Here is a 22,639-nt window from a genome sequence, read left to right on the forward strand (position 1 = left end):
CCGTGTCTTTCTTATGCTGAGGGCTCCAGAGCTGGACGCAGTGCTGCAGGTGGGGTCTCACCAGAGCAGAGCAGAGGGGCAGAATCCCCTCCCTCGACCTGCTGGCCACGCTTCTTTTGGTGCAGCCCAGGATACGATTGGCCTTCTGGGCTGCGAGCGCACATTGCTGGCTCATGTCCAGCTTTTCATCCACCAGTACCCCCATGTCCTTCTTGGCAGGGCTGCTCTCCATCCCTTCATCCCCCAGCCTGTATTTCCTCAGACTGCAGTGGCTGATTTTCTTTAAGTCAAGTCTAGGGCTTTGGTAGAGATCTAACCAGTCTAGATATAAAATGAATGTTCCCAAAGTAGAAGTTCTGAAATTAATACTGCCCTTCTACAAGAAATGAAAGGGAATAGAGAAATTCAGCCCTCATTTCCTGGCTCTTGAATAAAATGTGAGCAAATTGAACTGGATTACTTTTGTGAAATCGAATGTTTTTCCTTGAGAACTAAGTTTCTCTGTTTGTAAACTGAATTGAAGCTTTACCTGCAAATGTCACTTCATGGATACCCAAAGTTTGATGAAAAACATGAGCGTCATAGATCCCATATGTAAATAACAGCTTTTCAGCAATTCAAGTGTCTTTAAATTGAATGAAACAGGGAGAACGCATAAATGCCTCAAACAGTTTCTTTATAGCATGATGCAGACCATTGCTGGTTTTTGACGGTTTCGTGGCTGGAGGTGTGTCTTTCCTCATTTGGTTGGGTTTTTTTCTTTTCTCTCATGCTGCAACTATAGTACATGAAGTATGCGACTTTAGCAGGGTTTCTCCAGTGTACTCTTAGAGAAGGACCAGTATCAAAATACAGCTTCCCAAATCGATAAATTCTTAATGGAAACCAGTGTGGGAATACTGATGTACTGCTGAGACTCTTTTCCTTCAGAAAAAAAAACATTTTTTTCATTCTTGAAATCTGCACCCTAGCAGGATGGTAGGAGAATAGTTAAAGTTTTTGAGATGAGAATGTAAAACTAGAAATTTTGACTGTCCTGTATTTTATTCTAGGAAACCTTTTAAACAGTCTGATGGGAACTGGAGAAGATGATGACACAGAAGATGGTCAGGAAGATAGCAGTCCTATCGAGCTCGACTGAATGTTGTTGTCATTGGGTGCCGTGTAAATCTGATGATTCGATGACTCCAAAGACAGTTTTGGAATTTGAATCCTGCAGTTGTTTCTTGGCGCCTAAAAGGGCTCCTCCGGTCTTTTAGAAATGGTTGCTGAAATGTTTATAATGTTCGGTCTATATTATTTATGTAAAAAAAGAAAGAAACCAACAAAAAGTAGCCAAACGAATGAATCGGAGCAATTGTTAGCAGGTTTCCGATACAGCGGCTGGTGACTTTGATTAAAATATAGTCTTCTATGGTTTCTAATGCAGTATTCCCTTTTGCACAGTAATTCAATAAAGCATAAATATGGGTCTTGTACTTCACGGCCTACCCAATACCACCTTTGTTACGAGAAAGCCTCCTTGACCTCTGCCACCTCCAAGGAAGATCTCGAAAGGGAGGGTGATCAATTGAATAATTTATTTGCGAGGCTGGTGCCAAAAGTACTGCGAGATGAGCCAAGCAGCATAATTTGAGATGCACATCCAAGAGACTGATACCAAGAACTTGCTTCCACTGCCGTGAGTAACATGCACGCCATTCATACTGCCTTTCACTCTCCTTAAGGTCTGGCTCGGGCCGAGCCCACGCGTGTGTTTAGCTGATACTTCCTGAAAAGCACAAGATTGAATTGCTCTTGAGTAAAAGCTGATCAGTGGATCACAGGTAATTGGCTTCCATGTGGATCTCTCTTGCCTAGGTATAAAAATTTGGCTCGTGGCTCTACTCCTTTGGAACAGATTCTTTTCCAGTGCAAGTTCACAACCATACGTAAAGGCAAGGGCGTTACAGTGAATGAAATGATTTGCCGCGAGCAACGTATGTGTTTGAACTGCAGCTGTATGTAAAGAAAAGGGATACTGCAGAACTTCTGGTTCTTTATGATATATTTATTTTTCTTGGGTGATTGATTCATTTAACACTTTCTGTAAAAAAGAAAAAATCAATAAATAATGAAGTAACTTCAACCCCAGCGGTAGGCATAGCCGTTCTACATCTCCTCCTCTAATGCAGCGCAGCGGATGTCAGTGGTACAGTGAACAGATGAAATGGTGGGGAAACGCTTTATTTTTTCACGATGAAAATAAAAAGGCTTAGATTAATAAACAGCAATCATGCATGGGGGAGGGAGGGATTAATAGAAATTTATTGACTGTATGAAAAAGAAAAGGCATTGAAAGGAAGACTGTGTTAATTGTGAAGTCTCAAATAAACACTTTATACCAGGATGTGTGATATTGCTGCTTTCTAAGAGTTTTATGAGCAGAGATCTTTCTTACTTTCCTTGCTATTTTTCCCCCCTGCCTCTGCATTTGACCATGGGTCGCTCAGACCTTAGTGCTGCAGCTTTACCTCTGTGCAGTAAGGGCATAGTTTTAGTCGGGTATTGTAATGTCTGGGGCAGGTGTAGATTGCTTTGATTTGCAGCAAGTTTAGGGAAGAACCCCCTACCTGGGATGATGCTGTAGACATTTAATAAATGATCCAGGACGCCGGCAGTGGGTAAGAGCCACGTCACTTCATGGCCTTTGGCTGCCAGAGAACGTGCCTGTCTTGGGGCAGTTTAAGGTGTCCACAGGTGTCTGGCAGCAACGGCCCCCCCCCATGTCCTGCATATATGGCTAAAAGTGAGTTTACATGTTCACCTCACCTCTGCCAGGTCTGGGCTGCAGCAACCTTGCATGCGCCCAGCCCGACCCCCAGCCCTGCCGGGAGGGCAGCACCCCAGGGCCAGGGACCCTGTGCTACTGCTGCTGGTCTGCTGCCGGTCGCGGGGCGCGGGCTGAGCCTGCAGTGTGCCCACAGGCAGCTGTGCCGCTGCCACAAGGCAGGTGTGGCCCTACGTACAAAACACATTCAATAATTACAATGGTAGATGCAGAATATATGTGTGTGTATAAAATACATCTATAGATACACACGTGTGTATGCACACACATATGAACAGCCTTTTGTGTATATAATAATTTATAATTAAATAAGTGTATAGCATATCATTTATAATATTAATACTCTTAATTATACACACACAGAAACAGTCTTTATAGCTAGCTATAAACACAAACAACTAGCCCAGCCTGTTCCCTCCCTGCTTCTGACACGCCTGGGTTTTTAAGTAAGTGTGAGTGACTGTGTGTGTAAAATACATATTTATAAATACTTTTAATATAAATTAAACATCTATCTAGCTATAGTTATGCATACGCTTATGCATGTGGATATATGTATGATGTTTATATGCAATACATTTAAATGTATAACATTTATAAATTATATACTTTATACCTATATACAAAGCATGCACAGGTGTATATAATAAATATTTTATAAATTTGCAATTATAGGAATGTCTCGATATAGACGTGCGTGTATGAAATACATTTTGCTTATATATTTGTAAATTAAATATATATGTCTAATGATAGCTACATATATACATGCCTGTGTTCATATGAACTATGTTCAGCTCATATACACACACACACGTGTAGTTTATATTATGCTCTATCTACCATGCACAGTTCATAGTTGTGTCTGTGAATAGTCAACAACTCATAGAATTTATTTCTACATTCCTAAGAAATAGCAATTTCTTTTGTGTATGTGTGTGCATACAGATATAAAATATTACTATATATAAAATACATACAATGTACACTATATAATACACACACACACACAAATAAGGATAATATAGATTATGTTATATAATATACATAAATATGTGTGTGTAGTTAGCATGAAATATATTTACCTGATGTACACACACACACACACGTGTGCAGCTCCCCTCCCCCCCCCGGCACTGGGCAGCCCTGGGGAGGGGGGCAGATGGTTTTGTGGGTGTCCCGCACCCCCAGGGCTCTGCCGGCACCCTCACCTACTTGTTTTAATTTGTTGTTTTTTCAACCCCATCTCGCCTCCCCTGCCCCAGCACGACACAGCCACGGCTCGGACATAATAATTTATTGGTTCAAATGACATTTAGTACCACAGTTGTCTTACCAGTGACAGAACGAATGCGTACAGCCGATGAGATGCTCTCATTTACACACACCAACGTAAGAAACACGTCGGACAGGTCAGTGTCCGGGGCTGGTACTTCAGCGGACACTAGAAATTTCATTTTTGGGTAAAAATCCAGCACATGGTGTGCAGGTCCCAGCCCACCTGCCCCGACTGCCGGAATTACAGTGCTCAACACAGCGCTGAAACGTCAAAAAAATCAACAAAAAAAATTAAGAGAATTATTGGGGGGGGGAAAAAAAGTGCAACCACCAGTTTGGAGAAGCAACGTGCTGTCGGCCAGGGGGATGCGCCTGCCGGGGGGGGGGGCAGGAGGGGCTTTTATGGTGCCTGTCAGTAAAACTGCACCTAAAGCTCAACCCTGTCCAACCCGCACTGGGCTCCCGAAATAGGGTGAACCCCCCCAGACCATGAAACAGGAACCTGGGGAACACGGGCACAGCTGGACAGTGACCCTAAAATCTTTGCTCCCTTGGCATTGCCTCGTGGCTCCGTGTCCCCCTTTCCCTTGCAGGGCCCCAGGACTGGGGGGGGGCAACGCTGCTCCATCTGCACCGAGCACCCCTTCTCTGTGCCCTTTGTTAAGAAGATAACGAGGACAAGGCCAACGATGCCAATTTCCTCTATTTCTATTCCCGTCTGACCCTGGCCTGGGTACAGCATCACCACTGCTCCCCAGGCGAGGTAATTTACCTATCGTTTGCCCCGATGCTGTCGGGAGGCTCAGCCATTTCGCACATCACCATTTCGGGTGTTTCCAGGTTGGTGCTTCGCATCCCACGAGGATGTCACCGCTCAGGGACTCGCAGCCCCCTGGGGAAAGGGCTGGTGGAGAGCCGGGGCTGCGGGGATGCCCAGCTCCAGCCTGCATGGACCAGCTCGTGGGGAAAAGCCCCATCTCCCCCCGAGACACGCCACCAACAGTCTTCGCCATCCCGCCGAAGCCGGGTGGGACACCCCTTTCAGTGGGTGTGGGGTGACGGGGTTGCGGGGACCACCCGTCCCCCAGCAGCGCAGCCACAGAGCCGAGTTTCGGGTTGGATCAGCATCTTCTCCGACGTTTCGCTGCCACCCTTCTTGGTTTCTGACATGATCAAGTGAATGATGAGGGGAAAGGGACGTATTATTATTATTATTACTGTTATTATTATTATTATTCATTATTTTTAACATTTCAAATAAAACCATGTTGTGTTGTAAACAGAAGCTCACTCCTCAGGTCTGCCCAGCCAGTCCCAGCTAAGGTTTATGTTTGAAATGGGCTTCCACTGAAAGAAAAAAACAGAGAAAATAGAGTTAAAACCAGGACACGCACTGGCAGGCGGCGACAGCCCGGCGCAAGCCCACCCTGCGGACGGTCCTTCTCTTGCCGATGCTCCTTGGCTCCGATTATCCTTATAACTGGGTGACCGACCATCCTTATAGCACCGTGGACATCAGGCCAGAGGCGATGAAGAGGGAAGGATACCACCCTCCTCCCAATGTGAGTCCCTCTCTGCTTGGACAGCCTTTGCATCCTCCCCCGGGCGGGGAAGGGCTGCCCCGCTCACACCGCACGGGAGGGAGCGATGCTGCTGCATCCCCAATCCTTCTCCCACCATCCCATCCTCCAACGCACAGGAAATAAACGGGCCGAGGCTGACCTCCAGCACACACACCTGCATATTCCTGAGGCAGCATCGGCCGGCTTATAACTTTCTGAAAAGTCGTAATCCACTCCAGCTGGTCGTCCTCCGTCTCGCAGGCGAAGAGGAATTTCCGATCCGGGGTGACGATGGTTATCCCGTGCTGCCAGTGGTTTCCTTGCGTGGACGGCGGGAGCCCTTCCAGGACCTTGTAGCTGTTTTCCTTGCTCCCAATAAAAACTTCCCCTCTAGCAAAGGCATCCTAGGAGGCAGTGGAGCAGTCAGGCAGGCACGATTGTGAAGGGGAGCTCTGCGTCCCAGGCAGCCAGGACACGGCTCACCCTGCACCATCCAGAAGCCCCATCAGCAAAGTGCAATAGCCAAACACCGAAAGCACCAGCCACCCCTCGAAGCCTCACTCCAGCTCCTCCCAGGGGCACCCACGATATGGGACGAACACCAGGGATCCAAAATTCAGCTGCAGAAAAATCTGCAGCTGATGCACAGGGTTTCCAAAGCATTTTTGGTGAATATCTGTGCATGGGGCTACTGCACGCTGGACACCAGGCAGATCCACCGAGCAGTGACAGCTCAGTGCCCTCTTGGCTCTCCCACCAGCCTGAGCTTCACTGCATACTATTATCATCATTATTATTATTATTATTGCAGATAATTCCCAACAGACAGCCCAGGCACCTTCAGCTTACCAGGGGATCTTTGAAATACATGAGCCGTCGGTCATCCATGGTGAACCATCGCTTCTTGAATCCCTCTGTTTGCTGAAGAGTCAGAAAATGTCAGATCACACACCAAAGCAGCACAGCTCCTTGCTTACCGGGCATGACCCAGGAGTATCAAGGCACTCGGAGGAGCCCAATGGGCTGGGGGAGTTGGGGACAGGCAGCTTCTGGGCCACCGCGAGCCACCACAGCCAGGCTCTGGGCCAGCTATACCAGGTAAGCTTGCAGGAATGGGCAGTGAGAGGGGAGATGGAGTGGTTGGTCTGTGAAGTGGTTCTGGATTTTTTAACGTTTGCTTCCAGGTGGGGAATGTGTATTAATGCATTCACGGTGTTAAGGCTTTGCCTCTCCGGCGAGGGTGGGTTTGTGCCACCGGCAGACCCTTCTCAGCACCATACAGAGCAAGACTCGTGTTTAGAGGGACTGCAGAAACATTTTATATCCTACCTTTGGCCCAGTTTTCTCCATGTACCCTTCCTTCAGGTAGTTTCTAGAAAGCTTTGGCACCAGCTGGAGCAACCAGAGAGAAAAGAGAGCAGCGTCAGATGGAGGGAGCTGGGGGTGTCACCAGGTGCGTGGGGCTGGGCTGGGGGGTCACTGGAAGGAAAGCCCACGCCGAGCTCGCCCCCGGCCCCAAGCCCACCCAACACAGCTCTGGCTGAACATTTCGGTCCCACTTCTCCAAAGTCCTCAGAAGAGGCGGGTGCAGAAACATGAAGCATCTTTGAACACTGCCAGCAAAGCAACCAGCCTCCAGGAGAAGCCCCTGGGCCAAATCCCACTTCACCAGTCAGCTCTGGTGATGCATCTCCTCCACCAGACGCAGTTGGAGCTCCTCACGTAAGCCCCAAAGTATAATTTGCCTTTAAAACCCCATTAACACACGCTGCCTGCGCACTCCCCCTTCCTGCAGATATTGCTGACAACAGTTACCAGCACCAGGGATATTTTTAACGCTGCTTAGTGAAGACAAGCCTGTAGCTGCGAGATCTTTGCAGATGCCTCTAAAAGCCTCATGAGAGATGATGAGTCTCACCAAAAATGGGGCCGACAAGCCTGGCCAAGCGCCGCTCTGCCTCCCTGCCCCTGCTCCTGCCTTTCATTTAAACAGGTTATTAACGGCTCCACTTGCCAAACTGCACTCCTGCAACACCTACCTCTGCCCAACAGCAGCTCTGGTCAAGCAGGCGTGTGCTTGTAGGGCAAAGACACCCCAAAATACAGCAGCCCAAAGAATCACACAGCCGCTCCACAGCGGCTGGGAGCACCTTCATTTTGGACACTTCGTCGCAGGCAGCAAAGGGCTCTGCAGCATTCGTAGCCCCAGCATTTGGTTCCCAGGACAAGGCTGAGGACTCTTTGCTAAGCAAGGAGCTCATCACCCTCAGCTCGGAGAGGTTCCTCCACCCTGGAGACGTGTCCCCGAAGCATTCTTTGGAGAGCCTCACTCCCTGGGAGCTGCAGAGGCAGCCTGGGCATCCTTAGGGTGGTGTGAGCAATTTATACCTCTCTACTGCATTTAACCTGGCTCCTGTTTAAGTTTAACACCTTTTCATCTCTCTGGCAGGGAAAAGGAACCACAAATTAGATGCAAATGATGGCAACACCCAGGACTGAGCTACCTCGCGTACATAACGCAATCTCTGCAGAGTTGTCCCCAAGCTGAATGCTCCAAGGGGTTGTGCTCATGAATTAAACCTCGCTAAACGTTACACTCCTCTGTTTTCCCCCAAAGAATAACTGATGAGAAGGAGATGATAAATAGAAGTATAAATAGTTTATCTCCCATTGACACTGTCAGGGGGGGAGCATGTACACCCTCTCACCAACTGCTGGACAAATGGCAACTCTGTTAAGGTCTGTGGGGTTTTTGGGGGCAATTTGATTCAGATGTGCCAACCAACTTTAACAGAAGTAGAGGATATGGAGAGGGGGATAAATGATTAAGGAAAGTATATGCTGCACAGCAACTGTACTATAGCCGGCTAACAAGGCTCTTACGGTTTTTTCGTATCTGCCCAGTTTAACTTCTTATCAGAAAACGGTCTGAAGTCCCTCATGCCAAGGATCACCAGCTGTAGGACCGTTCTTCTTTCTCCTCCCCTCATTCTCCCCAGGGATTAGGATGATCTGGGGCAGCTGATGTTGGTGCATGGGTCCAACAGGAAGGGTTTGGCTCCAGTGGGTCCTTGGGGTGCATGGGTAGCCGCAGGACAGAGCCACCCTGCAGCCCAGAGCCAGCCCCCAGACCACCACTGGACCCCTCCCAGGTAATTAATAGAAGGCAGGTAATGCAATTAGATTTCAAAATCTACGAAGTCAAGGAGGTAACAGAGTAACCAACAACAACAAAAAGTCCAGAACCAGTGACATTACACAGCAATTGCAATACAAGACACTTACTGTCAGCTTGCACTAATACAGCCTCTAGTATTATATTAGCAAAAGATAATGCAATTAGCAGTCCCAGCTCCCAGAAAATGCAAGGCAGAGATTCATAAGACAGGCTGCATTGGCCTGCACACAAGAACTCATCCCAGAGGCTTGGATACGGCACTGACACTCTTTTGCCTTCAACTTTTCTACCTTCCAGCCTTTGTTTCAGCTTTTGATATTACAGCAATAATCCTTAAGAAAGACACTTACGGCTTCTGTACGCGTGACAGCGCTGGAGTTACTCATACGCACGACTCACATTTTGAGTGTGAACATGTGCATGCACACACACGCACGGTTTCCAAGGCTGGATGTTGGTAACAGGTGCTGCACGTGGGCTCTACAGCCCACCACAATAATTTCAGCCCAGTAACTGTAAAACACTCTGAAGGATGGAGCACTCTCCAAGCCTTCCAGCTTGGTAACAAGATGCTAAAAATGAGCAAGAGAAGAAAAAAAAAAAACCAACCACAGGAAAACTCACATCAACGTCGCTGGCTCCAGGGAATGCCACTTGTAAGTAATGAAAACGTGCTGCCCGGATGGCGTTGAACCAATCCACTATTTCCTAATAACGAGAAAGAAAAGCATAGTGAGTAACGTAGCCTGCACATAAAATAACGTGATCCTGCTGCGTTTCGTCTCTAGAGAAGAAAAAAAAAACCCAACCACAGGAAAACTCACATCAACGTCGCTGGCTCCAGGGAATGCCACTTGTAAGTAATGAAAACGTGCTGCCCGGATGGCGTTGAACCAATCCACTATTTCCTAATAACGAGAAAGAAAAGCATAGTGAGTAACGTAGCCTGCACATAAAATAACGTGATCCTGCTGCGTTTCGTCTCTCCCATCACTTTGTCCCAAGTGACAGGGTGCAGTTTAGCGGCAGTCCTGCTGGCTCCAGGGAATGCCACTTGTAAGTAATGAAAACGTGCTGCCCGGATGGCGTTGAACCAATCCACTATTTCCTAATAACGAGAAAGAAAAGCATAGTGAGTAACGTAGCCTGCACATAAAATAACGTGATCCTGCTGCGTTTCGTCTCTCCCATCACTTTGTCCCAAGTGACAGGGTGCAGTTTAGCGGCAGTCCTAAAAAAAAAAAACAATACAGACATAAAAGAGGGCAGCAAACGGGTGAAGGATGGGGAACATCCAGCCACTGTCCCAGGCTTCAAGACATGCACGGAGCTCTGCAGACCCCAGTGAGCACCAAGGGGCTTTCTGCAGAGGGAAGGATTTAAGCATGTCTCTGAACTGGCAAAACCAGCATCAAATCAGGATTTGAGATATCGAGCCCAGCATTGAGTTTGACCCTATAAACATTGCTCGGCTCGTGGTGGCTGGGTGCAAAGCCAGCCCAACACCCCTGCAGCCAGCCCCCTGCCTGCCCGGTCCCTCCGGCAGCCACAAGCTGACTGTGCGCAGGACATGAGAGGAATGCCTGAATCCCACCCAAATTTTGAGGCCTTAGCAACATATTTCAGTGTTTTGCTAAAAGAGTGGCCAATTGTCTGTTTATCTTTGTACTCCAGTCTATCAGTCACATCCATGAGTCCTCTAGGGACAACCACAGTGACACTGAAGTCCCAGCTCAATTCCCAGATGCTCTGGCACTTCTACCTCTCCTTGCCAGAAATCTCTCTCTGTTTTTTTGGTGGTTTTTTTCCCTCTGAAATAGTTGCTTTATAACTTACTTGTTTTTAAACTCATCTGTTCATTTGTCTCTGGTGAGACCCTCAGACCTTGTGCTGCACTGGGTGCTTTTTTGAAGGTTTCACTGAGAAATGCCACATTAATTTTAAGTAAGTGATCTGCACAGGGAGCTCCCAAATAACTGCCTTGTGGCCAAAAGGTATGGGCAAAGGAAAGGCATGTTGGAAGGGAGACGTAACAGCTGCCCACACCGGGATGCTGAGCTGCGGGGAGATGGATGCTGAACTATCCGGCTGTCATTAACGCACATTAAGCTTCACACATCAGGGACAGGTTCAATGAGCCAGACTTGATCCTAAAATAAACACTGTCAAGCTTTCAGGTGAGGTTGCTGTAGCGTAGGAAAGACCATATCAAAGTAGAAGTCGGCCTTCAATAAGATTTAAAGTTTTTTATGCTTCAAAAATGATTTTGGCGGGGGGGGAGGGTTTTTTTTTTGTAATTTTTTTGAGATCTCTTTTAAGGAGTCGAATTTGAGGTGTCTCAAAAATGGTCTAACGTGGCAAACAGCCACCCTTTAAAAGTTCAAACGCTTTGCTTTGGCTTGTTAATCTACTTCAAGTTGAAGGGAAAAAAAAACCCCAAACCCGTAATAGGACATACACAAACAGTGTTTTGGAAAACTCTGACCTGCTTGTCTGAGGTTTTACTTACTTATCACTTGCTTTCCTATGCTAAGCAGCTAAGCAGACCCCAGATAGCAGCACAAAGAGGATCAGCGAGTGGAACTGGCTCCTGAAGTTAGTGATGACCAAACCAGGCTGGAGGTAATGAAAAATAAGCTGTAACATTAAAATGTTGATATTTCGTACAGTCACCAAGTGGATGGCTATATATATATATATATGCAGGTCTCCTCCTCGATCGTGATGCGAGACAGGGTTTCACCCTGCAGAAAAGCAGAGGCTGAAATCCTCATTGACTTCCAACAGTCGATTTCTTCTCGGAGTATTGATCGTCCATCGCTGGAGGAAGGGGCACCACCACCTTTCTTTATACAAACCTGTACCTGCCTATGGAAAGCCAGAAGGCTCAGTTGCTAAATTTTTTCTGTGTGTATAATTATGAACAACGCCACAGATAGAGCGAGGAGATTATATCTGATGTATTAAAAATGTATTAAAACAACATTAAACTGCTCAGTGTTTTCAGATGGGAAGGTGTCATCTCATTAGCTCCTTAGCAGAGATTCCTTTCACTGATTTATGTCTCAGAGCAAGCAGAGAAAATGAACTACTGCCTGCACCTTTGCAAATGGCTTTTCCAGGCTCTCAACTTCCTCCTGGTCTGCTTGCAGTGCCACCGCAGACTCCCCCTCCGCATGTCACCTTGGTGTCTCTCCATCCTGCACCAGAGCCACCCACATTGCCGTGGCAGTCTCAGACTGACAACCCCAGATAAAAATGCAACTTCTTCTCACTGTACCTCCTGCTTATCAATCCCTGGGGCTCCAGGAATGAGCCCCTCTGTTACAACTCCTGCTGCTGATCAATCCCCTCACGCCACCTCTTCCCATCCTGAAAGCTTCTGGTGTGGCTCAGGAAAGGAGGAGCACTGGGGAAGAGCTTTTTGCTAATTTGTCCAGAGAATATCCAAAGATCTTGATTTGCACCCTAAAGAGTGGCCTTTCCTGGAGATTCAGCCCACCTCTGAGCATCCTAAGGGCGATGGTAACACCACGGATGGCAGCAGCACGCTGCAGCTTTCCGAGCTGCTCCTGCTGTGGCTTCCAGGAGAAGTCCTGCAGAGGGAGCTTCAGCCCCAGACAGGAGCTCAGAGCGGTGGGAAATCCACTTCTGCAGCTTTCCTGCCTCCCACGCCCAGATGGAGGTCTGGGGGCAGGTAAAGGCTGGTTCCAGCCTTGTGCCCACGGGAGGGACAGCCTCCGCAAGAAGCACCAGTTCAGGTGCCTCCAGGACACGGGACAGTCTACACGGAGGAGTCACCCCACGCCGAGAATCAGTCTCGAGCTCCGACGGGTGCCTCAGCTTCACCCCGGCTGGCTCAGTATGGCTGGTGGCGGGTAAGTGCTAACAAGGGACCGCAAGAACATCCTTTAAAATGGTCACAGCCCAACACACATCTTGCCCTGCCCCTCCAGGTGCCTGCTGTTATTAGACACACACATCACAAAAGCACCCAGATATGCCCATTCTGAGCAGGGTGCTGGGGCTGGTTTCAGTCTCTCGTTTGCCGTCAGGACACGCCGAGGAGCTGATGAAGCCACCAGGCTGAGGTCACGCAGGAAATACATCTCCAGCCAAGTCGCATGATGCTATCCCACCCCGTGAAGCTCTGGGGCAGCAGCATGGCTACCTGCTTCGTCCGTCTGTCTTTTGTCCCTTTGGGTCCCTTACTCCAGCAAATGCCGCTGGGGCGGCAGGGCTCTCCCAGCAGTTTTAGGGGTTGAATAAGCACACGTGCGGTTATCCCATCCGAGAGATAAGCCCGCTTTCTTCTGGGGTATTGCAGCAGAATAGCCAAGCGGAGAACAGCATGAGATGCTCTGGATTACTGCCGAGCTCCTCAGCGGAAAAAAAACCAAACCCAAACCCTGCCCTGGTGGGAGGCCAGCCAGATCAGTGACAGGATTAGGCGCAGAGGGGTCAAACCCCAGAAATATGAGACAGGAGCCTAAGTCAGGCTCGAGCACTTTGGATCAGGGAGAGGCAGCACCTCTGGGGTACAAGGGGACACTCTGGGCCTGCTGGGGGAGTACGGGAAGGAGCAAAGGGCAGCAGGGGACCGCAGGTGAGTCCCGGGGCTGCCTCCGGTCCCAAAGGGTGGTAGCTTACCCCAGAGGGTGTGATCTTCTTGCAGCCCTCGCTCAGCCAAAGGGGCAGACCAATTTCAGGGAAGTCAAAAGAAATTCAACCAGGGCGTTATCAGATGGCATCAGAACACGTCCTGCCAAACCACCGACACGAAGGCAGGAGCAACCACGTGAGACCTGCGAGACTGCTCCTTCCATGAGCCCCCAGCAGAAAGCTCAACATTTTAAACCCAAAAACCAAATAACAGTAAAGCCCTGACTCCGCTCCTTGCAGCTGGGCTGAGTGGACCACCAAAGCCCAGCAAACCACAGACACAGGCACGACAGTGGGATGCAGCTTTCACAGGAAAGAGCTTCTTCCTCTTATTTCGGTTTAAATTGTGGCCAGGGAGGTACCTGAGAGCGACCCACGTGATACTTTGCTGTGCTAAAGCAGCATCTGGTGATGAGCGGTGCCTACTCCACGCCATGAGACTTGCATATCCCACCAGGCGGAGCGGATGGAGGAGAGGGTAAATTCGGGAGCAGCCCAGCCAAAGCAGCTCCCCAGGACCCTCAAACACATGGAGCGAGACCCTGTGGTGCTGCAGGGTGTGAGAGGCCAGGGCAGGCTGACCATCTGTTATGCATGTCTATTATGTGTATATATGCATGTGTGTGAATGCATATTACATGCACATTTCTGTGCATGTACAAAACCAGGCGATGCCACTAATTAACCCAACCTGATGCTAATTTCCTCCTGCCAGGAGCGCCTGCACTACACAGGAACCGCATCCAGCCTCTGCAGCGCAGCCCTGCGAGCACGACAGGCATCATCCAGCTCCACCGCACCCGGAGCCTGAGCGGCAGCAGAGGCGAGATCAGCTTTGCTCACCCGCAACTGAAGAATATCTTGGGTTTTGGTGGCATTATTGGCTTATACAGTCTGGAGAGGAGCGACTCTTCTATGAGCACAGACTGCTTATCCCTAGCAGGGCTGCCTGGCTCGACGTGCCTGGGTGAACAGCTGGGAACGGGCTGTGCACCAAGACAATCCCGCAAATCCCTGCCGTGCCGGTCCATGAGGGATCGCCCCCAGAAAGCCTCTCTGACAGACAGGGCGCTGAACAGGATGTAACGTCAAAGGGTGAAAGCACCACGATGGCCAGAGGAAAGCAGATGTGACGTGAACATGACAGCTTTAGGCTCTGATTTTGTGGCCACTCCAGGGCTGCTGATATTTTATGGGGAACCCCAAATATTTGGGGGAGGGAAGAAAGGAGGAAAGAGATGAAAGTAAGGCTGTGAGATGGCACCCCTGCAAACTCACCCCGGTCTGCTCTCTGCATGGACACCAGTCCATGGAGACAAGACCCACGGGGCAGCGTGGTGACTGCCGCTGTTCTTCACGGTGGCCCCACAGGCTGGGTCCCCTCTGACACTCTCCAGGAGGGCTGGGACCCCCCTCACTGCCCTGGCCTCCGTGCCCTGCTGTCCTCCTGTGGCAAACGACCACCCCAGACCCATGAGCCCTCTTCTTCACACCTCCCTTCAGAGGCACGAGGGCATCGAAGCAAGGGGATTTATTTCAATACAAACATGCAGATTTGCCTTTTAGAAAGTACAAGACAGGCAGAGAAACAACCAGTTCCTCATTTCTCCCACAATCCAGTTTGCTCCCCTTTTGCGAGTCCTTAGATCCAGTCTGCTCACCTTTCGTTGCTCCATTCACCCCGTCTCCTTCTCCGGGCACCAAGGGGCCTGTCTTAAAAATGTCTCTGCCCCTACATCTAGTTGCAAGCAGAGGAACAGCAGTTCCTTCCATTTGCATCTCGTTATTTAGAAGACATGGTTTGCAACCTTCTGGCTTGGAAGGACATGACAAACACGCTCAAAGCTGGTTGTGCATCCCGTACCCCCATCCCTCCCACATCCCCCAGCAATGCCCAGCTCAGTTAGAGCCTGGTGTGCCACAGACTGGCTCTGAGCAGCATCAACCCCCAGGACCACAGCCCAACACTTCTTGTTACCTCCGCGCTCTCACCTTGCCATCTTCGTGATAGACAAAGATGTTCCTTGTGCTATTGTCCTTCAAGTAAGTGATCTGCAGTCCATGTGGGTTCCCAATTTTTGCAGGCTGGAAAGTCGCATTTAGATGTTCAATCTTCATAATTGCTTTGGGTTCTTTTGCCTGGAAAACACAGCTGAGTGAGCAAACACCTGAGAATTGGCTTTCAAACCAGAAAGCAGTTCACTTGGTCAGAAAAAACTCCTGATTGAGGCCATTAGCTAAAAAAAAACAACCCCCAGCCCACAAAACTGCCTGGTGATGAGATATCAGAGACTTTGCTCGGGCGGCAATAAGTGCTTTCTGCCAGCCTAGGAAAATGCTCTGCTCTTCTGTGAAATTCAGTAGAGTTCAAGGGGAGAAAGGTTTCAGCGCAGAAGCAAGATGGACAGGCCAGGTCTCATGATAGGACGTTGTGCTATAAAGACAAGCATCTTCACCATGCCTCCTGTCTCTGCCTCTGTTCAACTGTCTCCTGACCCCTAGGTCTCTTTACCTAATGATAAGTGACCGGCATTTACAGCGGGATGAGCACTATCAAAGAAGAGAGAAAACCACTCAGCCAGACATAAAAAATGCAGACCGCTAACTAACAGGCCAGGATGCTTTCTGTATCTCAAGCACCCACAGCCAGTTCATCCTTGCTTGAGAAGATGGCAGATTATCCCCCTTGCCAATGTCAGACCTGGGTGCTAGGCTGACACAGAGCACCATGCCCATGTCCCCACCAGTCCCATCCTCTCACATGAGCCATTGGCTTCTGACTCTGCTCCTCCGTTTGCCCTCCAAACTGGGTACTTTCTTTTCAGAGCGACAAATATACAACTTACAGCCCACCTCTTGGGTGGATTAGCTCAACGGTGAGCCTGGATCAGGCCCTCCCAGGCACCAATCCCACCTGCACCCTCTGTGGCAGGTCACTTGAGCTTTATAGCTCGGTTGTCTTCCTACAAAACATCTCTAGAAGTTTACCACCCTTTCAGGACTGCACTGAGAAGTGAACTAGCAAGCGTGAATAAAACATCCCAAAAAATAAAGATTAGACTCTTGATAAGACCAGTTTCAGGGCACAGCCAGGGGCCAGCAGAAGGTCGTGCGGTGGTGCCGTGGTCCCCAGCACCACACGGAAGTCCCTGAGCTGGCGGAGATGCTAGCACTGCTTTGGGAACTTGGGGACTTGCCGTGGACACACAGCTGCCACGGGTGACCACAGTGGGGAAATCCCAGCAAAGAGGACACATCTAGACAGCACCATTTCCACCACAGCTATGGTCAACAACAAAGCAAAGCAGCTTTAAACTACCGGAGCAGTCAATAGTGACTGAATGGGGGCTGCTGGGACTTTCACTTCTCCCTTGGTAATGACTGGCTCTCTCCTGTCCATGAGATGCAATTGCACCACACCAAGCTGAAGGAGAAGACAGCACTATCGAAGCTGGTCACCAGGCGTGGAGAAGTGTGGCTGGATTAACAGGATTTAACTGTGGCTGGATTTAACAGGCTGCCCAGGGAAGTAACAGGCTGCCCAGGGAAGTGGTGGAGTCCCCATCCCTGGAGGTATTTAAAAGACGTGTAGATGAGGCGCTTAGGGACATGGTTTAGTGGGCATGGTGGTGTTGGGTTGATGGTTGGACTCGATGATCTTAGAGGTCTTTTCCAACCTCAATGATTCTATGATTCTATTCTATGATGTTCACCTCCTCTGCACGGCGTGGCTCATCATGACACCACAATTGCATCAACTACTTGAGAAAACTGGCTGGTGGCTCAGCCTGCGCTGCTCTCAGCTGCGATGTTCAGGGGAGACTCAATGGTCAGAGAAAACACCTTGGCTTCCTCCATTACGTGGTGCAGAATATACACCAGAATAGTAAAGCGTCTATCCATTCATCACAAATGCAATTTTCATGGTAATAGCTCCATTTCTCACTTACAATAAATGAAATGTGCTCTGGGGAAAAAGACAAATGCTTCCACCGCTTGACGCTGGAACAGAAAACCAGGGGGCTTTTCCTCTGGATTGCTTGCCATGCCATGCAAAGGAGGTTTCAGACCCCAGTGACCACTATGAGGTGGTGATACCTTCATCACAAGCTACTCACAAATATGAAACCCACGTCAGCTGGATGATGCAGAGCCAGAGCTGAGAAAAACTCCCTTCATTGGTGGTTTAAGAAAAGCCTTATTGATTCAACAGAGCAGGAACGTGTAAAATGGCCAGTTAGGTGGTCTCACCATGACAGTGGTGGTGGACCGAGAGCAAACCCTACTAAAAACACCGGTAAGCTGTACCTGGCACCCTTGTCCTGGAGTAATCAGGGACTCAATGCTTATGAAAGCTGTAAAACTATAAATAAAATGGTGGCCTAGGAATTACTTGTTCGAAGATGCTCTTACAGTTGCGGTCCCCCGTCCACATACAGCAATCCCAGGTACTCACGTCATTTTTGTTGAAGTACTTCAGTGCACCTTCCCTCTCTGATAACACGAATTTTCGGCTTAAGAATTGCCCGTTGTCGCGTCCTCTCTTCCACAGAAATCCTTCTCGGTACCCTGCAGCAGAAAGCAATTGCTGAGAACCAGGGATAAAACACTGTATTTAAAAAAAGAGATAGGGTAAAGAAAAGGAGAAGAGCTTCGACTTTAAAACAAGCAGACCGAATGTGTGGCTGGGTTGCTCAAGACATGAACAAAACAGGCCTTCTCCTTCAGATTTGCCCTTCTCACTCCACTCTTGCTCTTTTCCAACAGCTTGAGCTTCACAGATGTCCCCGCTCTGACACCGCAATGTGGCAGGCAAAGGGGGATTTCCACCGTGCATCCCGCGCCACAACACAGGCAAAGACTTGAGGAGCAGGGCTGTGTCCCTGCCACAGCTCCCAGCACCAGGGATGCTGCTCAACTTACTTAAGTAGCGCTTTTGCAGCAAGGGAAAGGCAGGTGAGATCTGTTCTCCTGTGTTGATGCTGCTAAAAAATTAAAAACGGGGTGTGTGCATGCAGGGAAAGTCATTCAGGGCGGATGGCTGTATCACAGCAAGTCACAAATAACGTCTTTCACACGGAAAAAGCGGAAAACGCTTGCAGTTCCTCCCACTGACTTCAGGGCACTTTGGTTCAGAAAGCCACTGAGCCAGACTGGGCATCCTCTCCCCGCAGAGCGGGTCCCTCCAGCCCCCAGGCACTGCGGCCAGGCAGCCCGGCTGGCCGTGACGTGCCTCTTCTCTCTCCCTGGGTATCAGTCCCACGGGTAGATTCGCTGCTTGGGAAGAACGCTATTCAAAATACACGTGCTTTATTTAAAACTCAAAAGAGCCAGAGAGAGAGAAAAAAGAATCTAAAAATCTTAACTCCTCAAATCACAAAAGCAGTTACAGCTGATCACTGCCAGCACCTCCTGCAGCCTGCAGCAGCCACAACATATTTCACAAGTTTAATTGACGCCTTTATTTTAAATGCTTCAAAACAAAGAAACTCCAAGAACTGTCCAATACAAGTTTTGTGAATATTAACAGAGCAGTTTGATGGCTGTCTTCCATCTATTTAAGATATAGTTATACAAAATTTCCATTGAAAAAGTGTTAGATTTCTCTCTTAGTTTCACACTTGTTAAGATTTTTGTTATTGGCTCTCAGGAGCTAGGATTTTAAAGTTAAAAATTGTATGTTTTGTAACAACTTTCAGCTAAGTAACTAAAGTTTTTTAATATGCGAAATGGCTCTGGAATCAGCGGGCAGCCTCTCCTTTGCCTGCCTGCTACGAACCAGTGGTGTGCAGAAATTCCTCATTCAACCTGCTTTTCACTTGTCCATCCTGATATAGGATTGATTTAAACCACAGATGAAAAGATGCAGAAAAATCCCTCAACCAGCTCCTCAACACTGACTCTATAGGTACAAGCAATATAAAATGTTTCCATGCCATAAAAACCTAAAGCACCAGAAAACACACACAGACACACATTTAATGATCAGAAAAGACAGGAAGAAAAGAGTGATGTTGACAACAGCTAAAGATGCTAACCAAAGGGAAAGCGCTCATCTAGCTAAATGTACCTTTGCTGATAGTCAAAATACCAGTTTCTTCTGTCTGGACTTACGAAACTCTAAGTCAAATACTTTCTCTAGATCCTCAAAGAGACCTTTACTGAACGCCAGGCAAAGCCGTTGACGTCTGCCATAAATGAGTGCAACGGCAAAGCCCGTGCTGCTGCTAATGCTGAATGCTAACCGCAGAGAGCACCATAAATCCGACCGACGCATCCGACGGCTGGCACGCGGGACTGCAAACAGGCTGATAACTTGATGCAGATGGAAGCGGTGGAAATATTTAAAGCTGTCAGCAGGCTTTCCTTTGTTTCTTTGTTCTATATGGGGCATATGCTGCAGCAGGGCTGTATTTTAAAATGCGGGGCCTCACCCTGCCCCCCAGAATGGGTGTGCGCTGCCACCCAGGAACCGGCACAGGTGTTTTCCATTCAGAGCCTGCAAGGATACCCCCTCATGCGTTATTTACAGCTCGCTCGCACGAGAGAGCCAGCACAAGCAGAGCATGCACCTCTCCCCCCGTGAGATCCAGCAGTCCCCGCTGCCTGCGCTCCATGAACCTACCGCTCCCTGCGGCCAGGCAGACCCAGCAGCAACCGAGTCCATGTCACTGCCCAGAGACACAAATGGGACAGCCCAAACCCTCAGTTACCCCACAGCCACGAACAACCGGTGATGCCACAGCACTGTTCCACCTCCGAGCCCTCCCCATCCCTCCAGTGCAGGACAAGTGCTCCACCCCACGCGGAGCACCATCACCCATGTGCACCGGCAGCTGTATCCACGTACACCAGCCCAGTAACCCGGAGGACCAATACCAGATGTATCAAAGGAATTTCAGGTCTGAAGCTCTTTCTCTGGTCCACCCATCCATCCACTGCTTGGAAGAGACTTCCCCAAAGCCACGAGCAGAATTGGCTAATTCAGTCCATCAATTCAATCCTATCCCAACTGTGGGCTTGCTATGTACTTTTTCTAGCGAAAAGACATGGCTAACCCATTGGAGGGCATTTACAGTGTCAGAAAGAAAAGAACCCACAGGGAGCAGGATTATCTGAAGTCTGAGCAAGGGGAAGCAGCCAAGAAAGCCACCGAAACCCAGCCAAGGGCAGCCGCATCCGACAACAGCGCGGGAGAGGCCCAGGCTGATGCACCCATATCACCGCCGTGGTAGGAATTAATTGCCGGGGAACCGAAGCTCTGACTGATTCAGAGTCAGATGCTGCTACCTGCCAGGCTCGTATCAGCAAAAATGCTACATACCCTATAGCAGGCTGTACATGAGGAGCTGAAGAGGAATAATGTCTCTCTGACAGGAGACAGACAGGCAGTAGGTGATGCCTGGCTGATACATTTATAAAACGCAAGATGTGAGGCAGAGACGCTGCCAGTGCTCTGACGGCTGGTGATTGCCGACTGCTCTCGAATGGCAAAACGTTAAGCAGCTTGCTCTCAAAGTGTACAGTTTAGAAACCAAGGACAGGCAGTTTCTGTTTCCCAAAGGGTGCCGGTTTTTAACGCCAAGCCAGTCGGAGCAACGGGGGAATACTTCAAAAGCCATTTCTATTCACTCCACTAAACGGCAGAGATGGCTTCAGAGCCTCTCCACTGCCTCTCCGTGGCTGACATTTGGGGAACACTAACGTCTCGTAGGGAGCTGGAGAGAGCTGGGTTTGGAGGAAAGGATGTCAGTGCCAGACAAGAGAGACGAGAGACAACGCGAGGAGGACATCTCCAAATGCAAACGCAGGGTGATGCAGAAGGAAAGGCGATCTTTTCCTTTAGAAATCCCCACCTGGGGTTTGCTCGGTTCAGCAGAGCGCTGGGCACAGAGAGCTCAGCTCTCGGCAGCTCCACGTCGGAGCAGCTCAGCTCCACGAGTTTTGGCTGTGGGCCTCATCCATTCATTCATCTTGAGTGTTTCATTACGAACATCTGAATGGCAAAGGATGCTGCAGGCATTCCTTATTAAACTTGTTCCCCTCCACAACACATTTTTTTGTGATTTTTCTTAACACTTAAGGGATGAAGAATAAAATTACTCTGCATTTCCCCAAACAGGATCTCAAATAATTGCAGATGTGTAACATCCACCTAACGCTTACCCCTGGCAGATGGGGATCGTAACAGTTATATACGAAGAGAGGGAAGCCCAGAGAGGTTTGGTGAGCTGTCCAGGACAACACTGTGAGCCAGTGTCAAAGTCAGGCTGGAAACCCAGCTCTCCCTGCCCTCTTACACAGGGACATTTCAACATTTTGATTTTCTCATTCCAACTTTTTGTGGCAAAATTCAGTATCCAAATTCCACTCCAAGGAAGAATTAAAAAAAACCCAACCCAACACTGTGTTACCCCTTTCCGTAGTTCACACGCCGGCTCTTCCCAGATCACCTCTGTAAAAGAGCGCCTGGCTGCTCTGACAAAGCCAGCAGCTAATTTCACTGTACTTTGATACAGATTTTCATAAATCCTTTGCTTGCTTCTTTTCTTTCTTTCTTCTTTCCTTCCTCCAGGGTTGTGTCCTCGGGAGCTGTTCCTCTGCTCTGCCCAAACCTGCTGCCTGCACCCCTGTCAATACCGATCAGTGCAAACGCCTCGGTAAAGAGCGCCTGGCTGCTCTGACAAAGCCAGCAGCTAATTTCACTGTACTTTGATACAGATTTTCATAAATCCTTTGCTTGCTTCTTTCCTTTTCTTACCCCTGGCAGATGGGGATCGTAACAGTTATATACGAAGAGAGGGAAGCCCAGAGAGGTTTGGTGAGCTGCCCAGGACAACACTGTGAGCCAGTGTCAAAGTCAGGCTGGAAACCCAGCTCTCCCTGCCCTCTTACACAGGGACATTTCAACATTTTGATTTTCTCATTCCAACTTTTTGTGGCAAAATTCAGTATCCAAATTCCACTCCAAGGAAGAATTAAAAAAAACCCAACCCAACACTGTGTTACCCCTTTCCGTAGTTCACACGCCGGCTCTTCCCAGATCACCTCTGTAAAAGAGCGCCTGGCTGCTCTGACAAAGCCAGCAGCTAATTTCACTGTACTTTGATACAGATTTTCATAAATCCT

General features: G+C 48.9%; 2 protein-coding genes across 3 annotated transcripts in view; one reads left to right on the forward strand and one right to left on the reverse strand.

Annotated features, from left to right (window-relative positions):
- The window catches only part of GET4 (golgi to ER traffic protein 4), a 13,373-nt gene extending 10,986 nt beyond the window's left edge, over positions 1 to 2,387 (forward strand). For both annotated transcript variants that reach the window (XM_009286379.2, XM_009286378.2), the window contains one exon: positions 1,053 to 2,387. In XM_009286379.2, the coding sequence (XP_009284654.1) occupies positions 1,053 to 1,141 (89 nt within the window). In that variant the 3' untranslated portion in view covers positions 1,142 to 2,387. The remainder of the gene's footprint in view (positions 1 to 1,052) is intronic.
- Positions 2,388 to 5,375: 2,988 nt separating this feature from the next.
- Positions 5,376 to 22,639, reverse strand: part of ADAP1 (ArfGAP with dual PH domains 1) — a 50,878-nt gene continuing 33,614 nt past the window's right edge. Inside the window, exons 4-10 of the mRNA XM_009286380.1 lie at positions 17,967 to 18,079; positions 15,503 to 15,649; positions 9,673 to 9,756; positions 7,000 to 7,062; positions 6,520 to 6,591; positions 5,846 to 6,074; positions 5,376 to 5,455 (exon numbers count right to left, since the gene is read on the reverse strand). Of these exons, the coding sequence (XP_009284655.1) occupies positions 5,427 to 5,455; positions 5,846 to 6,074; positions 6,520 to 6,591; positions 7,000 to 7,062; positions 9,673 to 9,756; positions 15,503 to 15,649; positions 17,967 to 18,079 (737 nt within the window). The 3' untranslated portion in view covers positions 5,376 to 5,426. The remainder of the gene's footprint in view (positions 5,456 to 5,845; positions 6,075 to 6,519; positions 6,592 to 6,999; positions 7,063 to 9,672; positions 9,757 to 15,502; positions 15,650 to 17,966; positions 18,080 to 22,639) is intronic.

The sequence above is a fragment of the Aptenodytes forsteri genome, unplaced genomic scaffold, assembly GCF_000699145.1.
Source record: "Aptenodytes forsteri isolate BGI_AS27 unplaced genomic scaffold, ASM69914v1 Scaffold55, whole genome shotgun sequence".
Lineage (NCBI taxonomy): Eukaryota > Metazoa > Chordata > Aves > Sphenisciformes > Spheniscidae > Aptenodytes > Aptenodytes forsteri.